Source organism: Nipponia nippon, unplaced genomic scaffold, assembly GCF_047370975.1.
Source record: "Nipponia nippon isolate SJK-2023a ecotype South Korea unplaced genomic scaffold, ASM4737097v1 scaffold_10, whole genome shotgun sequence".
Classification (NCBI taxonomy): Eukaryota; Metazoa; Chordata; class Aves; order Pelecaniformes; family Threskiornithidae; genus Nipponia; species Nipponia nippon.
This window is the reverse complement of record NW_028262291.1, coordinates 11,052,326-11,070,866: the sequence shown is the minus strand read 5'-3', so window position 1 is coordinate 11,070,866 and position 18,541 is coordinate 11,052,326. Positions and strand designations below refer to the sequence as shown.

The following is an 18,541-nucleotide window of genomic DNA, read 5'->3' as shown; positions in this document are numbered from 1 at the left end:
GGCAGAGTTTCTTAATTTGTAAAATTAATTTTAGCTAAAATTTACCTCTTTCAATGAATGTTTGAAAAAGTACCTGTCTGTGTGTGTGCGCGCTTACACAAAGGAGTGTTTGTATAACATCGGCAAAGAAGAGAACAAGTGGACTTGAGGGATAAAAGTTGCCGACGCTGGATTCCAGGGGTGGCTTTGGCCGGTTGGATGTTGCAGTTGTTAGTCCAAAACTTGCCTTTCTCCTGCTTCATAAACGAAGGGTCCTTCTTCAGCTTGTATAGGGAAAGGGTTAATCTTGTGGCTATTTCTTGTTTAAACAAATGCACCTGAGTAAATGAATGAACCTTTTACTTTACTGTGCCTTTTTTGTACCTTTTTAACAGAATACTTAAATCATTATATAAAATATTTTTTATATAGACGAAAGTTTTATGTTACATATGAACCAGTCAGACGTTGGACCACCCTTCAAATAGTATTGGTTTTCCCTTTCCTGACTGAACTTACATAAAGTTGTTCAAGCAGGTGGTTTTCTGTCCCTTTTCCCACCTCACTCGGAGCTGTTAGAGTGAGCGCTCATGTTTTTGCAGCCATTGTGGAAAAAACCCCTTTCATCCTAAAAACAAGGTAATAAAAAAAAGGAGAAAAATCTAATATTGGAGTAGAAAACCAGTTAGTCATATGCCACGAATAAAATAAGAGAGCTATGAACATGAAGGATTGGATCTGGTTCTGCAAATGTCTGTGTGACATGGCAACTCCAAGAAAATTGGGGAGGCTTAGGGAATCAGGGGAACAAACAGTTTAAGGGCTATGTCTAATCAGAATGACTTGCTGCCAGGTCTGTCATATGTGTGACCAGTGGATCATATGTGGTCCCAGCAGGAAGCTAGTAACACACCAGAGATCAAGGACGTACCTAATTCTAATATTTGTAATAATTGGTATGTGGTATTAATAGTTCCAGTTTGTCTTTTGGGGTGAAAAACAACTAGTCATGGTCAGGGATGCTGTGGAAAGGCAGTTACAACAAACTACAAAGAAGAGATTTTTTGTATGTATGAAAACCATTGGCTGCGTTTACATCATTCACGTACTCCCAGGGAGATGGGACTGAAACAGTGGAAAAACCACCATTAGATGCACAAGGCGGCTAGCTCCGAAGGCATGCGGGGTGTTTGTGTCTGTATCCGGGTCCAGATGCCAAAGTTATGTGTATGGAGGGATAGGGAGAGATGAACACCACTGGAGCTGAAGGAGGGCCAGTGTCTGTTTTCTTTGGGCTTTTATACTGTAATTCTTAATTTGTGGAGTCACTGGGATGGCAGAGAGCCTCTGTGCAGACTGAACCCCTGCCTTAGCCTCCATTGGGTGGCTGAACTTAAGGCATTCAAGGAATAGACAGTTGTTAGATGTAAGCAAGAACTGCATCTATTTTTGTGTCCCTTTTTCCAGTCTTGTCTGTAAAAAAAGCCCATTGTCCTGATAGCTACATATACTAGTTTTTATTTGCTGTTTACATGTGTTGGCAGCAGAATGAATTATAGCGAACTGCCAAACTGCTCTGTAAACATGCCCCAAGCAAAGCAGTGGCTGCAGACCTTGCCCTGAGGGAGTATATTGTGGCCTCTACTTACAGGTCTTGGGGGTGGGGAGTGTTTCTTAGAGCCATTTCACTTGCCCTAGGAGCAGAGCCCCCCAGGTGTGGGCAGACCCCCCTCAGTCACAGAGCATTCTTCTAAAAGCTGAATAATTGGCAAATGGGTGAAATATTAATAATCCCCACTTCACAATATAGCAGCTCTTGTCATAGAAAAGTCACAGCTGGAATACAGCTGGGGTAAGCATGCCATGGCGTTACACCAGTGATAGATGTTGCTGTTGCCGTTCACAAGCCATCCCTGTTGGGTGACGGTAGGTGCACGATCGGCTGCCACTGCAAAGCACAGCAGCTGGGTTGTTGTACAGTTGCCTCCTGCAGTTGCAGAAAGAATGGCTTCTCCTTCTGAGAGCTGGTAAATATTTTATCCTTTCCTTTGCTTCATGTTGGTAATTAGCAAAAGCAAGTCAGACACGACGCTCGCTATTCTTCATTCCACTGAGCGCTAAATCATATTTAGAATAATCTTTGTTGGTTACCACCACAATGCAATATTTGAGCTGGGTTAAATCCCAGGAACACCCTTATAATTGAAACCAGCTGGGCATAAATGAGTGCTAGCACCTAGGATGAATGTGACTGCTTCAGTATCACATGAGGAAGGAATTGTTTCTCAAACGGCTGTGACCGTAATGAGATAGGGATTCACAACTGGTATATTAAGATTCACCTACCCGGTGATAACTTGGTAATCGGTGCAGACCATGGACCACGAGTAATGTGTAGCCCCTTACAAAGCACTTTGCACGCTGGATTGCTGGGCACTAGCTAGATGTTGTGGTTGGTTTGTAGCTGTAGCTGCTTGCAGAAGGCGTCCTGGTGAGCCAGCACAAAGCCAGCAGAGCCCATGAGCGTGGTGTAGTTACAGTCAGAATCCAGTTGTTTCCCCACTGAGAAGATGAACCATTTTATTAATTGTATGAAATTAAAACTAATGGAAAAGAAAATTGGGTTGGAGTCAATGACTCAGCATCCTTACAACAATAATTATATATCAACAAAAGCAGCTTTTGGAAAAAAAAAGTTAGGCCCTCTGAGTGGTACGAAATATTCTTTTCAGCTGCATAAAGAGCGCAGAGAGACGAAAGCTGTTTGCAAAGTGAAGAATTCCCATGTATTAACATCAGCCCACTCTTTGCTGAGTAATCTGTTTCTACAAGCAAAAATTGAGCAATTCAAGGAGAATGCATTGTTTCTTTTTAGAAAAAGTTCATATAATCCTAATTTCACATTTAGGCTTATATGCTGCCTACTCTTGCAGATCTAAGTAATTCTTTGTTCAGTAAGTTTCCTCACAGTTCGTGAAAATACACATGTAAATCTTCTCAGATGTGCAGGGTACAGAGTTATATTTGAAAGAAACTATCACTTCACTGATGTTAAGTTACATGTTTTGGGTATTTTACACACCAGCATGGCACTGTCTGTCTTCCTGCTACTTTTATGCATACCTGAGTGCGGTAGTTGAGGGGAAGAAAGTAATGCCTGAATTCACTCACTGCATAGTGCACTCGCTTCAGAAAACAACCATCGTGCTGCTTTTCACAGGTGCTCTGTAGCTGTAGATGAACTGATCATATTATTCCTCCACAAATCCCAAAGACAAATCTGAAGTACGTAGCTTGCAGTTAGTAAAAAGGTTGAATCTCAAGCAAGAAATAGTAACTTTAAACCTAGGAGAACAGAACTAGTTTATATGAATGATAGGAAGTACATGGAAGCATCATTACATGCAACTATTTGATCGCCAAAAAAGCACAGCATCAGAATTTCTCCCTGAAGTGTTCATGCAGTCAGAGAAAAACTCTTTATTTCATTTCAATGGCAAAAATGAATGGCTGAATTAGTCTGGCTGAGTTTTAAAGGAATACTTTATCCTAGAAATGGGCTGCTTCTCTCTCCTGGTGCTCTTTCTTCTTAGAGGGAATAATTGCTGATAAGTAGATCTTGTAACAAAAATACAATATAAAGTCATTTTAAGCTAATGATTTTGCCATTGGATGCCCTATAAATGATTTACATTTTTATTCTTTGTACTATGTTATCTCCTTTCCTTATAAATCTAAATTATATATAAAATGGCTTGAATATATAGATAGTGTTTTCCTGAAAGTAATGCCATTTGAATGCCTCAAAGAATCAGAAAAATCCATACACACTTACACACCACAGCTACAAAATCCAGAGTATGAATTTGTTTTTAATTAAAAAAGTAATTTTTTTTAAAAGGCTTGAGCATAATGCTTGACTTGCATAAACACTGCGAAGATACTTTTACTGGCAAAGTAGAAACATAAAATCCTACTAAAATTCAAGCTTTCCACCAATTCCATATTTACTTTAATCAGTGTAGGAAGAGCTTGAGAAATCTGGATGTGGTATGGGGGGTCAGGTGGTTCGACAGATATCTGGAAGGAGAACGAGGTGGCTGGGGATGAGGCAGCCTCATCTCCCAAAACTCCCATGGAGAGCACCAGCAGAAGGAGCCCTCTTCTCCCCAGCCTGGTGGTTTGCTCTCCCTCCCCATCCTGCCTGTCTTGACAGGCTACTTCACAGGTGGCTTTTGCCAGTGATGTTCACACAGCAGGCTGGCCAGCAGCTGTGCGAGGAAACCACGCAGAGCGGAGGAGCACGTAGCTCCACAGGCATTGACAGTAGGAAGCCTGGTTTCCCCTGGATTTCCACCCTGCAACTGACAAAGCTGTCTGGCCAGTAGGACATCTATGAAGTCTCTTGGGCATCTGTGTTCCCCCATGCCTCGTCAAGGATGTGCTCGCGCTGCAGTTTTCCCTCTGTTGGGGTGTTTTACATTCTGTGTTGGCTGCTGAGTCTCATGTCAATCACGTAGTTCGTTCCTCTACCTCAGACAGGGCTAAGCATACCTGCATCATTGCTGAGAAATGTTTGTGTCACCTGTTGTTAACAACCTCTCTCTCCTCAGCAGTTCCCCAGTATCCCAGACTGATTGCTTCTGGTGTGTGAAGGTAGAGTCAGAATGGTCTTCCAAATGCCCAAACTATGGTTTTCTTGCTGCAACTTAAGTTCTTTGCTTCTTATCCTGTCCTTGGTAGAAACGGCCAAGAGCTGCTTCACTGCTTTGCTGTTACCTTTTCCTTATTTGAAAGTGGTTATCTTCTCACATCAGTCCTCTCTAAATTTAAACAAACCTAATTCCTTTCCTGGTAGGTCATGTTTTCTAGATCTGATAACTTTCTTCCTCTGGATTCTCTCCAGCAGTTCTTTCCCGAAGCCTTACTGCTCCAGCTGTGGATTTGCACTGCTGAACAAAGCAGAAGAAAAATCCCATGGGCCTGTAACTTTTCAAGCCTTGAGAGAAAATTTGCCATCTGCAAATTTAGAATTAGTTGGTTTTTACTCATCTGCTCATTATTGTCTTGATGTTTATAAAAAGCTTGTTGGACTCCTGGTCCCATTGTTTTTCTATAACTGAAGCTAAGATTAAGCTGTTCACAAACTAAAAATAAAATGTATTCTTAAAAGTGTAATTTACCACTTCAACACTCAAAAGCTTTACCTCAAGAATTAAGATTTGTCTGAAAGACCTGTTTTAGAAATATTGGGCTGGTTGTAAGAATTATTTGGTAGCCTTCTGCAGCCATCCATAGCCAGAAGATCAGTGTGGATAACTACACTGGTGCCTTCTCACCTGCAAATCCTTGCAGGTGCCATTGCAGGTTATCTCAAAAATATCTGCACTTGATCCCCTTCAAGCAGACAGAATTCAGATGACTGAGGAGACCTAATCATTTTTCCTCAGACATCTCCCAGAACCAAGGCATGTTTTCAGTCTTTCTCATGTTCCTGCACCAATACCTGCAGGGTATTAACCCTCTTCCAGGGGTTATGTATATATACCAGTGATACCTCAGTGAAGGCACCATTCGGCACCTGTACACCAAAATTCAAGAAAGTAAATTAATTGAACAAACAGAGAAGATGGTTTAACTTCTGCAGGATGTTGTAAAATAAGATTCAGCTCTGATGACTCTTGAAAGACAATGTTTCCATATTAGTTCATTGTGCAAGTATTGAAGGATATGAAACATATCAAGGCCTTAAATCTGCACTTGTCCTACACTCCTGTGAAGAGCTATTGATCTCAGTTGTTGGTCTGTGAGCAGCAACTTTCTGGGCAAGTCCAGGTTTGCATTGCTCATAAAGTGAAGGCATAAGAGAATGTTTTATGCAAGCAAAGAAATCATTCCCTTGATAAGATGTTGCAGACTATCATTTGGTTTTTAATTTAACTAATTCATTGGTTTGATCAGCTCTGACAATAGCTATCCTTCTTTCTCTGAGTTTTTAAAGTAACTTGTCAAGTTACTCTACCAAATGAACATAATGAAAGTAAGTCATATCTTGTACCTCATAAAGCTGTATTGAATGGATTGGCTATAAAATGCATTTATAAAATCCAGTATCATCCCTAATAGTTTCTTCATTGCTAAATGTAACATTGTGTTGTTTGAGGGGGGAACATACCTCCATCATGCATAGAAAAAGTGCCTTAATAACTGCATGAGAAAACTACATAGAATTGACTTAACTAGAGAGAGTAGACAGCAAATGCAAGAAAGATGCATTCAGGTTGCCAACTAGAAGAGCTTTATGCACAGGAGAAACTTTGAAAAGAGACCTCTTAAACTGCCGCAGTGTTCTTTAAGCAATCTTAGAAGTACAAAAAGGTTAGCCAAAATCTGTTTTTTGGGTTTTTTGGGTTGTTTTTGTTGGTTTTCTGGGTGGTGTTGAGGTATTTTAATTTTGTTAACAGAAAGTACAAGCATGAAATTGGTTCTCTAAAAGTTAACATGATAAAAAGCAAATACAGAACTCTTCAACTTAATCTGTCATGTGTGCAAGCTCTGCTTTTGGGGGGATGGGGGGTGGGGTTACTTGCCTCCAGGACATTAACTCTTCCTCTACTGAAAGCAGACTTCCTCTACTGAAAGGAAGGCTTGCTTTTTTTAGTTTTAATTTTTTATAAATTTAAATTGGACTGTAAATCCACATTTTTCACATGAGATTTATAGCTCATGAGAAATGTGCAACAAAGCTCATGTATTGACAGCTTGTATTATTTTTGATAATCACATTGAACCTCCAACGTAACAGGTCTGAAATTTTTCGTCACAGTTGGGTCCTTAGAATTCAAGCTAAGGAGGAGGTGGAATTGCCTTTTGATACATAAAGCTGAGCTGGAAGTGATTAACCGAGTAGCTCATTATTTTCCTGAAATAAGAGGGAGCCGTTTAGTGGTTGTAATACAAGGTTTTTTGCCCCTTGGTCTTCTAGCTTGATCTGCAGTGTCAGCATTCACCACAATGGAAATCACTAAAAGCAACCTTTAGTACATGAAAGGATTTTTTTTTTTTTTTTTTTTTTTTACAGCAGGTTGCTCCCCACCCCTATTGTACAGATGTTCTGGAAGAAACACTTGGTCGTCTTACATTTTAGAGGCTGAAGTAGTAGCTACTAATGCCTCAAGATGATATCCAAGTAGGTAAAAAGGAATGGGAAGGGAGATAGCACGTTAGTGAAAATTCACCAGTAAACACAATGCAAGATCTAACATGAATATCAAGTAACATTAATTACTTTAGAGTCTCTCTGTTTTCCTCGTGTGCATTTTAATTATTATTTCAGTACAATGTAATAACAAGGGCTGGTTTATAGGACGATAATAAGACTTGAGGCTATGACTGTGGCAGATTTTGAAAGCGGAGGGTGGTTGGGCTGAGCGAAAGATGCCCGTGGCTGTGCTGTGCGTTGCACGCCCAGGACCGGGGAGGGGAAGGATTTCCTCCCTGAGTCACCTTTGAAGAACTGACCCAGTAAACAGTCCTGCTCCGGGCTGTCTTCTGGTGAAATGCTAAACCGTGGTCTCAATCATGTGAGGCCAATAAAACCTCCGGTAGCCATTTTTCCCTGCACTGTGTCAGTAAAACTGAACCCCCCCCTAATTACCCCAGTCAACATTCAATTACCTCTCACTTACCTTAAAATTCCCCCTGTATTTGAAGGCTTAAGTGGACAGGATTCTTTTTGTCAGTTCTTTCCCACCATTGCTGCGTTTGTTTTGGCTAAACCTTGCATACAAGCTTCAAATCTTGTAAGGATTGAATCAACCCTTCAGCCTTGAGAGAATTATGAAGGATGGTGTTTCACTATTTTACAAAGGTTTACATCTCCCTCTCTGTGATGAGACTTTAAAAATTTGCTACATTTTGGATTTCCCAGACAATAAGTGGTGTATTTGGCCAGACTTCCCACCCACTTATCATCTGCGTGTGGTTCCCGTGAATCCATCTGCTCCCTCATTATCAGTTATTAAAAGGCATTCGTGACGCTGATTAGCCTTGAGATTACTGGTGGGTAGGCACTAACATTTTTATAAGCTGTGCTGAAATGTTCAAGCAAATGCGAAGTTAAGAAATGCCTCTTTGTAGAAACAGACATGCAAGTAAGGAAAATGAAGTTCATGGGAGTTCATTTCGCATTGTACTGATCCCTCCGAGCTCCTGTTAGAGCCCGGAGAAGTGGAAATACCCCATACTTTGGACGTCAGACCGGTAACGTTGGTTAGCAAGACTGAGAGACTACTCCCAGTTTCCCCAGTTTCAGCTCTGTTTTTTTGCAAGGCACTGTAGCCTCCGAGGGACCGGACAATCAGGTTTTGGTTATCTCTAGTGATTGGCTGATTGGTTAGTTCGGGTGAGGGCTGCTGAAAATATTTCTTCTTTCAGGGAGTTCTCCAGCCCAAAAGTGTTTTGTGAGAACCGTCAAGGCCTCTGACACACAGCCTCCCCTTCTTTCTCTGTGGGGTGAACGCCGTTCTGACACTTTTCACCTGTTGTTTTACGAGATACTGAGACCCCATGGAGAGGTGTATCAGCGTGAGGATGGAGGTGTGCAGAAGGGGAAGCCCCACTCTTCTGTGTGCGGAAAAGGCCTGCTCTCATCTGCCCCAGCCAAATAAAAATGTTACAGTTTAGGGGTTTTTGAGTGTTTAGCTAACTAACTGGATTTTTAAGTGCGTGTGCAGCTCGTGCATGCATGTTTGAACACTCCCATCCACTTAGATCAGTTAGAGTCACCAAACTTCTTCGTTTTTCAAAATAAAACTGCATTATGCCTGGACATGTTGAGCCAAATCTGTTCCTGGTGTTATTTCACTGACTTCCCGAAGAATTACACCAGAGATGAATTTGGTCTGGTATAGCAGCTTTTTTGCCTGGAGCAAGTCTTTATAGCAGAGTTGTATTTCTCTCAAAAATATAAAAGGAACACTGACAGATCTGCAGCTCTGGTGGTGTGAGCAGGTGCAGCTATATTAAATTATTTCTTATTAAATTGATTCAGCAACTTGAAGCTTGTAATTTTTGTTCTGCTATGGTTCTGTGACAGAGACCTTTTAAAACAGGCAAAGTATATATCTCTTCTTGTAATTCTGTTCTCTGGTATTATCATTTTAAAGATTTCTGTTTGTATGTAGCTCAGATTCTGATTGTGTTATTTATTTGGGTAAGATGTGAAAATTACAGCCTTTTCCAGTTAATCACATTGAGCTGTGTCATTGCCAGTGTAATTCCATTTACTCCACTGACATCCGGATGAATGTGAACAATAGTTTTTGCTTTTGTTTTTAGGTTTAAGTGATTTTAGGCTCTGGTGGTTGCTGTGGCATAAACTGGTGTACTTCCCTTCCAGGCAGTGGAAGTATGCTGATTTACCCCGGCCTGAGGATCTGGCTCATTATTTTATGGGTGCCAGTCTTCAGCCAGATAAAATGCGTCACGTGCTACAGAGTTCTCCCCAGTATTAAGACCCACTTTGACTATCTGTGAAAAATAACCTGATACTCTATGCCTTCATGTAATTGCACACAGAAAATGTAGTAAAGCATAACCTTATTGCTCCACCTCTGCTGATTTGAGATAGAATGATTATTCATTTTTTAGTTTCCCTGGGTGCTTCCCATGCTTGCATTATTGCTGTTACTGCTCAGCTGCTGTTAACTTAGTATCAGAAGTAGACAGAAATGTTTGCCTGAAGTTCCATGTCTTTAATGCGTTTTGGGGTTGTTTGTTTGTTTGTTTTGTAGGTTTATTTCCTTTAAGACTCCAGGCTTAGGCTTGGAGACCTCAGCCATCACCATTGAGCCCAGCAGCTGGAGCGGCAGCGAGAGTCCTGCCGAAGATATTGAAAGAATGAGTGATTCTGCAGATAAACCTATTGACAATGATGCAGAAGGTGTCTGGAGCCCTGACATTGAACAGAGCTTTCAGGAGGCTCTAGCTATCTATCCACCGTGTGGGAGGAGGAAAATCATCTTATCAGATGAAGGCAAAATGTATGGTAAGTGGCACACATTTAGCCTTTGGAAATAATTGTCCCAATGAGAACTGTAAAGCCCAGCTTGTTTTTACAGAAAATCCCTGGCTCCGATTTTGGTATTTTTGGAGTAAATCTTGAAGAAATCTTGTGAAGTTGAGGGAGTTCAGCTGGGCTGATGCGTTGCTTAGGACTGCCCAAACCAGTCCCTCCACCGCTGGCACTAGGAAGGGACATTGATGCAGAATTGTGTCTTTAATGAATGCTATGCCGTGGCTGAATGGGAATGTTTAAAAGAAGCTTTTAAATGTGTCACTCCTTGAGCATAAAAAAAAGTAAACATTTTTCTTTCTTTTTCGATAAATGGTGAAGAAAGGGAAATGGGAAATACGGCCTGTGTGATCGCGTGGCAGGATACGCGGTATTAAACTGCAAAGTGATAAAGTCCTTGTCGCGTTCGGAAGCCTCTCGATGAAAGAGGCAAGTTAGGGGTGCTTTTGTGCCTTTCTTTTTCTTTTTTTTTTTTCTTTCCCCTTCGCTCCATGCAAACTGCTATAAATCAGATGACGTGCTGACGGCATTCCATAAATATACGCTCCGCCGAGGGATACTGACATCTGCACGCACTCTCCGGGGCTCCTTAGCTTTCGTCCCGCTCGTCCAAGCTCCGTCGCTTTTCCTTTTCCATTTTGCAAGCTCCTCTTTGCGGGCGGCGGAGCCCTTGCTCCGGCTCCTCGTTCGGCGGGCGGCCGCTGTCCTTTGCGGCGGGGGGGCGAGGGCACTGAGGGGCGACCTCGCCCCTACCTGGCGGGGCCGTCCCGAGGCTGAGGGGGCGCAGCCCCAAGCAGATGGTGCTGCAGCTGCCACCAGCTGTGCCCCCGCGGCCCCCCGGGGTCAGAGCGGCGGGGACGCTGCTGCTGCTGCCGGCGGCGGGGGGCGCGGGCGGGCGGGCAGCAGCCCCCCCCCGGCTCCCTGCGCAGCTGCCGTGTGACCCTGCCGGCCGCACGAAACGTCGTGTCTGGAAAAAGAGAGTTGTGATGAAGCATCTCAGCTGCCCTTGGCAGAAAGTTGCCGGGCCCCGGTTTCCTGCCTGGGTGTTTGCTTTTTATTTTCTCTCTCTCTCTCTCCCTCTCCCCCCCTCCCCTTCTCTCCCTGCACAGGGGAATATAACCTCTCTTGTCCTCTCCTTCCCCCTATTTTGATTGCATTGCGGTGTTGTTACTTTCCTTTGGAAAGGGGAGATGATTTGCCTAATTAGAAGGTTGTGCTCTTCCTAGGAGGACGTAAGCGTGTATATACAAACAAGCTTATTGTGTATTTATGCTCAAAAGCTCTACTTAGGCTTGAACAGCCTCATCAGCCAAAATAAGGGTGGCTGCATTTTTTTTTAAATCGGGATCCCTACAACCACAGTAATCACCCCTGAAATCTGATTTTTGGTGTTTTGAAGCATTCTTTGTGCCGTTGTATAAATTAAAGAAATTAACATATTTATCCATTCATTTCGACAATCACTGATTTAATTTAATGGTTCTCTAATCCTGAATGTTAACATTTGTTAAATTATATACGTAGAAAACTATTTATGCATACCTAACTGCTGATTAATACTGCTAGCTAGTAATACCGTAAGCATATATGCACATCTCGTATTTATGCTCACCCTAAATGAAATATTGTTTATTTTCAATCAAAAAAGGAGGTATGCATGTTCGATGCTGAAAACTTGACTTAAAACGTTGCCCTGATTGGGAAGAAAAGAAACCTGTTAGGAAGTGCAGGGTACTGTATGAGCAGAATTCACATCCTGACTTTGCAGTGGATGAACTCATGTTTTCATTCTTCAAGCTGAGTAACTGCTTTGTAGTGTTTGAGGATTTATTGAAACCATGCTAGGTTTCTGAGGACTTTCTAATAGAGTCTTATGGCCCTGAGAGCATAATTGTTCTCCAAGGATTTTGAAATCAAAACAGTGTAAGTGTTTTAGATTCTGTGTGGCATAATGAAAATAATTTAATGCCTTTTAGTGGCATACCAAGTTTATTTCACTTACAAGAGAGACATTGCAATATCTCTAAGCTTCCATAGTGTTGGGGGATATTGTAATGTGTCAGTAATTCATGAACCATATAACACAAAAGGTCAGGAGAGCACCATTTCATTTTCTGACTGGAATTACCTTTAGATATAGGCACTAGAACAAATATGATCTTTACGGAAGCAAATATAATGATCACTCTGTGTGGATTAAGTTAAGCAATTGTAGTTTTTTTATCTTTGGAGAGAGACTTTGAGAAGAGCAAAGATTTTGCTTGAAGAAATCTTTTAAGTCTCTGCCTTTGATTTAATGAGAGCTTTGCGACATTCATGTAAGCAGAAGCCAGAGTTTCTTCACTGTTCTTTGTGGTGGTCTAAAATTGTCCTTAAAAGTGGTGTTTCCAAGAGGGCTGTGTACAGGCTGCTGGGCGGTTGGCTCAGGAGGACCTGGAGGATTGCTTGAGCAGGACTGGGGGGCTTGAAATCCGGGGAGCGTGCGGGGTGGGTGGCCAAGGGGCGCCTGCCCGCGGTGCCAGCGGGGCAGCAGCAGCGTGGCTCGCACTGGCAGAGCTGCCCCAGCGGTACCGAGGGACATCTGTGACCTCTCCGGGCAGCCCGAATCGCTTCAGCTGTTCCTCTACAGCTGTGATCTTGGACGAAGGCGGGAAGGGAAAGGGAGGGCCTTTTCCTCTCCTCTTGCCTTCCCAAAAAAGTAACTTATGAGAACAAAGGAGTTTCAATCCTAACCCCACAGAGAAGGGTTGCTGGGCCCTGTGGCTGGGGAGGGGGAAGGGGATGTCTTGACTTTTTTGGCCCTGGGGCATCCTCAGGCTGTAAGGACAAAGTCGTGACCTGTGTGAGACCAGGAGCATTTCAGGCTGCCGCTGACCCTGCCACCAGTACAGGGTTACGGCTCCTTGAAGAAACCCTCAGAAAACAAAATAAAAACTTAATGAAACTCTTGGTTTTAAATTTATAGGAAATGATTGGGTAAGAAGCAAAGGCACTTGTTTTGGTTCAGAGGGGCAAATTCCAGGAACCATAGTTTGGAAATTCTTGAGAGAAATGGCGTGTGCTGTAAGGCCAAGAAACCCGTGATAAGGTTTCTGCAGGAAAGCACTATCCATCACTCCTTTTCCCCCTTCCTGTGTGCTCGTGTGCTTGTGTGCTTGTGATGGTCTTACAGTTTTGGTTTTGCTCCTAGCATGGCGTTGACTGGTGGTAAGTAAAATAACAAAAAAAAAAGGAGAGGAGGGAATAAATACAAAAGCTTGGAAGGAGGATAGAGGAACACATCTATAAATTGATGCTCACATTCTTTGTGGAGGCTGTTGAGTGTAGCCCATGGAGGAAAGGCTCAACTCTTAGAGTCATTTTCATTTGTCTTGCAAGGTATTGGTAAGAATTTTTTTCATCTGTACCATTTCAAAAGAAGTATTGATAAAACACAAATATCATCCACTAGCACAAAGTGGGACACCCTGTAATTTGCCTCCCCTCTCAGAGATCAATTCCGATGAATTTCTGTGTCCTTGTTTATCCAGCACATAGTGAAACTCTAACCCATTAGAGGGCATTGGCTGTCCTGTGTTTGTACTTTGTTCCAATTGTTGGTCTTTTACTGCTGACAGTTTAGTTACTTGTAGCAATTCCTGTGAACTCACTTATTGGCAGGATATTTGCCTGTGCTTGTCTTTGCTCCTGGGAGAGTGTTTTGGAAAAGATTACACGAATGAAAGCTGCTGTGAAATGCAGCCCTACTTTTATCCCTGGTGTAACACTGAAGTCACTGGAGTTACCACAGGAATGGATTTGGCCCTGTGTGCATGTTTTCATCTTTTTATTTTTTTTGAAATTTAACCATAGTGAGATGCAGCTTTAGTGCAGCTCTAGGGACAATGCCAAAGTAACATAAGCATAATAACGCCTGCAGATGTGTTAGCATCAGCATTGCTGACTTAGCCTCAGGGTAGCAAAGGTGGCTTTTGCCTTTAAGACAAGAAAATAGTTTGATCTTAATTTTTGAGACCTGTAAACAGCTCTTCAATTACGAATGAAATTAGTCATTGTGATTTGCATCGGAGGTATTCACCTCTGCAACAAAACTACTTAAGAGTGTATTAATGATGACTTAAAAAGGAAGTTTTGTAGCGTGTTTAGTTGTTTTATGGAGAAGCATGAGTACTAATTAACGTGAGAAGGTGCATAGCAGCCTTTCAAAACTGTTGTATATGTTTATTAGGTCATGCATAAAGTCTCTTGGCCTGCATTACCATGACAGTAAAGCAAAAATGATCCTTTCATAAAAATTTCTGCTCAGATGATAGAATTTTTGCACGATGAGTAATAATAGTCTTCATTTCCAAAGCACCTTGTATAAATTGCATATTAAAATTGAACTTTGAACTAGTGCATCGACAAAAGAAATTCTATTCTGTAGGCTTGTGTGATTCTGTAGCTAACTGTTATTATTAGATGTCTTTCTGGGTTTCTACCAGGAAACTGCGAGGTAACTAGCTTTATGAAGAATACAGTAACATGTTACAAATTATTTTTATTATCGCTTTTAATTTTAAAAGTTCCATGCAAGTTACTGCCTCCATAAAGACATCACTACCTTATAAAGTTTCCACAGTATTAAATATATTTGAATGCGAATAAGGTATTTGGAGTGATGAAATACCAGATGTGAAGTATCAGGTTGCATGTTTATTCGTCTGTTATTGTAATCATTGTACAAAGATACGCTGTTGTATTTTTTGTTTTTTTTATTTTTCCTTTTTGGTCTCACAGCAACATACCCAAAATGCACTGGAGATGGGACTCCTATTATGAAAGTTACTATTTGGGTTTCTTAGATTGTAAACAAATCTGTCTAGAAACATTCTTGCAATCCTGTGATTGTTCACTGTAATTACGTCATGGCCCAGCGCATGCATGAAGGCAGGCTGCAAGCCTGTGCTGAGCAATCAGTTAAAACTGAAGAAAACGAAGGTCCAAAGATACAGTGTCTGTTTGAGAAGTTACTACTTAAATTACTCAGATTATGAACAAATCTGCCTATAAACATTTTTGCAATCTGGTGATGTTCTTGCAACATCAGCATGCTGTGCTTGCAAGAAGGCAATCTGGTTTTGTGAGCTGAGCAATAGGCACTGCTGTCATTAGAAATGAAGGGTATTGGGCTTACTTGTCGAGGATTTCGGAAACGTGGGTGAACAGGGTTTAATCTGTCTATTTGGGCTTTCAAGAGTAAGTTGTCAATGGTTTGGGATAAAGTGGCAGAGTCTTCATGAGGTAGAGAATCTTTTTTTTTTCCCCGTCTGCTTTAAGCTGCCATCTTCAAGGGGAAATCTAAGTGGGACTGCAAGAGCTGTGCATGATAAGGGTATCAGCTCCTACCTGGGGAGGAGGCAGAAGAGAGCAGGCTGTGGGAAGAACCACATCTGAAAGTGTGAGTAATGTTGTGCAAGGTCACACATGGCACAGTGATCAAGTGCTCCATTTGGCTGTGTGGGGTCAGGAGAATGACGTATTCCAGAGGAAACGGGAAGTTATACTAGAAAGTTTTGCTGAAAAACTATGCACGAAAAAAAGCAGGATGTCCTTTGGAAGTGCTTTTTAGCACTACGGGTTTTGTCCTGTCTCTACTAAGTATGTTCTTTTCAGTCATAAAGAAGAACTCGCAGAAGGTTGTTTATAGCCTGTTTGTGGGAAACAATGTCAAGTAAACTGTATGGCTGCTGCCCAAGTCTTCCAGTGTTTAGTAGGTACCCTTGTACAGAGGAGTTACTAGCAACATTAATTCTTGCCTGGAACTAAGTGGAAGCTACAAGGGCAGGTTCAGATCAGGCATTTGACCACTTAAGAGTCCCTTAATGGCTAGACCTATTCAAATGGCTATACTAAACAGAGTAAGAGGATGTTTTTCCTTTATGACACTGTTCCTTTAGTAAAACCCTTGTTTAGAAATGACGCATGTTAGCATGAGAGCACTGAAGTGATGCAACCTCACTAGAACATCCAGGATACATTTAGGTGATTGTCTAGTATGTTTTATGTTAGCTCATTTTTCTTCTAGCACTGATTTCACAAGATGAACTTGTGATCCTGTAATTGCAGAAGGCGTAGTTTTGCAGCCTTAAGAAATAGGGTTGTCGCACTAGGAGGTAGTTAAGACAGCCTTGATCAGGCTGATGGAGCGTGTTAGTTGGTTGCACAGTACTGAGAGCTCAAGAGAATTGAAAATCCTGCATGTAGATAGCATAAAAGAAAATGTACTTACTTATTTGATCTCCTTCCTTGCATAACTGGGATTGCTCCTAGAAGCATGTCAGGGTGAACACCTTCTGGTTCAGGTAACCTGGGGACAACTCAAGTTAGACAAGAAAGGCCCACAATCTCTTGGGGGTTACGGTGGGCTGTCAGGTTTGGATTCCTCTTCATGAGACCAATACGAGGTTATGGTAGAAGTGTCTCCTTTCTCACCAGCTTCAAATACCAGCTAAATTATCTCACACAATCATAGCAGCAGCCCATTGACCCCCATCTCCAGTAAAGTGCTTATGTGGGGATGTGGAATGTGAGCTATATTCATGTTAGACACCCCTGTTCTGGACATCCTGATAGAATCAGAAGAGGTAAGAAAACATAGAAACTGTTGTTTTATGAAGAGAGAGACTTGCGCAGTGCAGAGAGCGTCCTATGTGATCAGTAACAGAAAAAAAATAATCAAAAATTGGCCCATTAACCACCAGCAGCACCAGTACCACCACCACAGTCAGCACCATCACCATGGCTTGCACCAGCATCCAAGAGATGCTGGAATTGGAGACTCCCAGCCGGCTGTTCAAGCCAGGCGGAGCTGGGGTCAGTGAGATGAGTGGTGAAAGCCAGGCATCTGAACCACGTCGGGAGGGAAACTTCATCCTAATGTTCCCTCTCTCCCCTAGTGGATTTGCTCAGTGTGGGTGTGATCAGAAATAACACTACAGGGAGCAAGGAGCAGTGGCAGCACAAAGAACTTTTTACAGCATCTTTAGTTTTCTGGGGACATGTAGTCCCCTGAGAAGCAGCCTTATATCCCACCCCACACCTCACAGGAGTGAGCCTGGGCTAACTGTTGGAGAGTAAATGCTGTGGTTGTTGTGACATCAGTCTTACACAATTCCCTGAGGGCCATGCTATTCAAAATTAATATGTATCTTAACTGTGTCTTACAGGGATTTCCTCACAGATGCATGCAGGATTTTTTTTTGTGATGCCCTTGAGAAGTTGTAGTCATACCATTGTATGAATATTTTCCTATCCTACAAAGAATTTAATGTGGGACACTTGGTCTGGAACATCAGAGAGAAACACTTCAGAGTCTGGGCTTCCAGATGATTTTAGTCTGACTGTATAGTTTAAGGAATTGGACACTAATGGATTAACAGTTTACAGACTTTCAGTAGAAGTAATGGTTTAGCTAATGGAAAAAGGCTCCTCTGAAGCTTTTTGGTTTTGTTCTAGGCATACTAAAATTTCTACATTGGATGATTAAAGGACGTGTTTTTGTCAGCAAAAATAATATGAATTGGGGAAGGAAGAGAGAGATGAACTAGATGTGCTAATTCCACCTCATGAATGCTCTTTTAAACATAGGGAAGTAGCATGGGTTGTTAGACTTATTGTAGAAGGGACAACAATGCATCCCAAATTCATGAGGAAATTGAAACCCTGAGAAAGCATTGCACACCATGGGAGTTGCTCGGATGTCAGTCAAACACCATTACAATTTTACCTACAGAGGACTCAAATAAGCACTGCTAATAGAAACTGTGGTCAACACGCGCATTCTCTGGTGCGCAAAGTCAGCGTCACTATCGCAACTGCTTAATTACAGCCTTCCTACAATAGCCATCTCCAACTAGGTCAAGCCTCCTGAGGATTTTCCTGGATGTAGGCAGATTTCATGCTTTTATCAAGATCTCCTTTCTGTTTTGTTTAAAAAAAAGAAAAGGAAAAAAAAAAAAGGAAAAAAAAAGAGAGAAATCCAGAGATCGGGCTGTCTTGCACCCTCACAATCTGATAGAATTTAGGAACTTGGCATAAAGTTAAAGTTAGCACAAAGTCTGGCCTGCCTTTGTAAGGGGGCAGTAAGCTTGCCAGAGGTTACCGTGTGTTTGAGCCATCAAAAAGGATCAGATCATAAACCCAATTCCTTGTTTGGTTGCCCTCCTTGGCGGGGATAGGCAGGGGACCCAACAGGCAGTGATGGATTTGGTTTGAGCTGAATCTTGGTTTGCCTGTAGGCAACAGTATCAGACTTGATGTCTGATAGTTTTGGGGACAGCAGCACAGAATATACGCCTGGGGGTGTTAAGGAGCATATTCCAGTAATCTGTGTGGAAGTAGGTGAGGTATATTATACTACATTTGCAGATAAGGAACGAAATGCTTTTTCAGCATGCCTAATAATTGCAGCAAAGCTAAAACATTTCAAGCTTGTTTGCCTGAAGT

At 42.0% G+C, this 18,541-nt stretch overlaps 1 protein-coding gene across 5 annotated transcripts in view; it reads left to right on the top strand.

Annotated features, from left to right (window-relative positions):
• Window positions 1-18,541, top strand: part of TEAD1 (TEA domain transcription factor 1) — a 163,607-nt gene that overhangs the window by 46,762 nt on the left and 98,304 nt on the right. For 4 of the 5 annotated variants that reach the window (XM_087744652.1, XM_087744636.1, XM_087744618.1 and 1 more), the window contains one exon: window positions 9,774-10,027. In XM_087744652.1, coding sequence (XP_087600778.1) covers window positions 9,880-10,027 — 148 coding nt within the window. In that variant the 5' untranslated portion in view covers window positions 9,774-9,879. Of the gene's footprint in view, window positions 1-9,773; window positions 10,028-18,541 lie in introns of those variants that run through there. The other variant, XM_087744644.1, reaches the window with a different exon arrangement.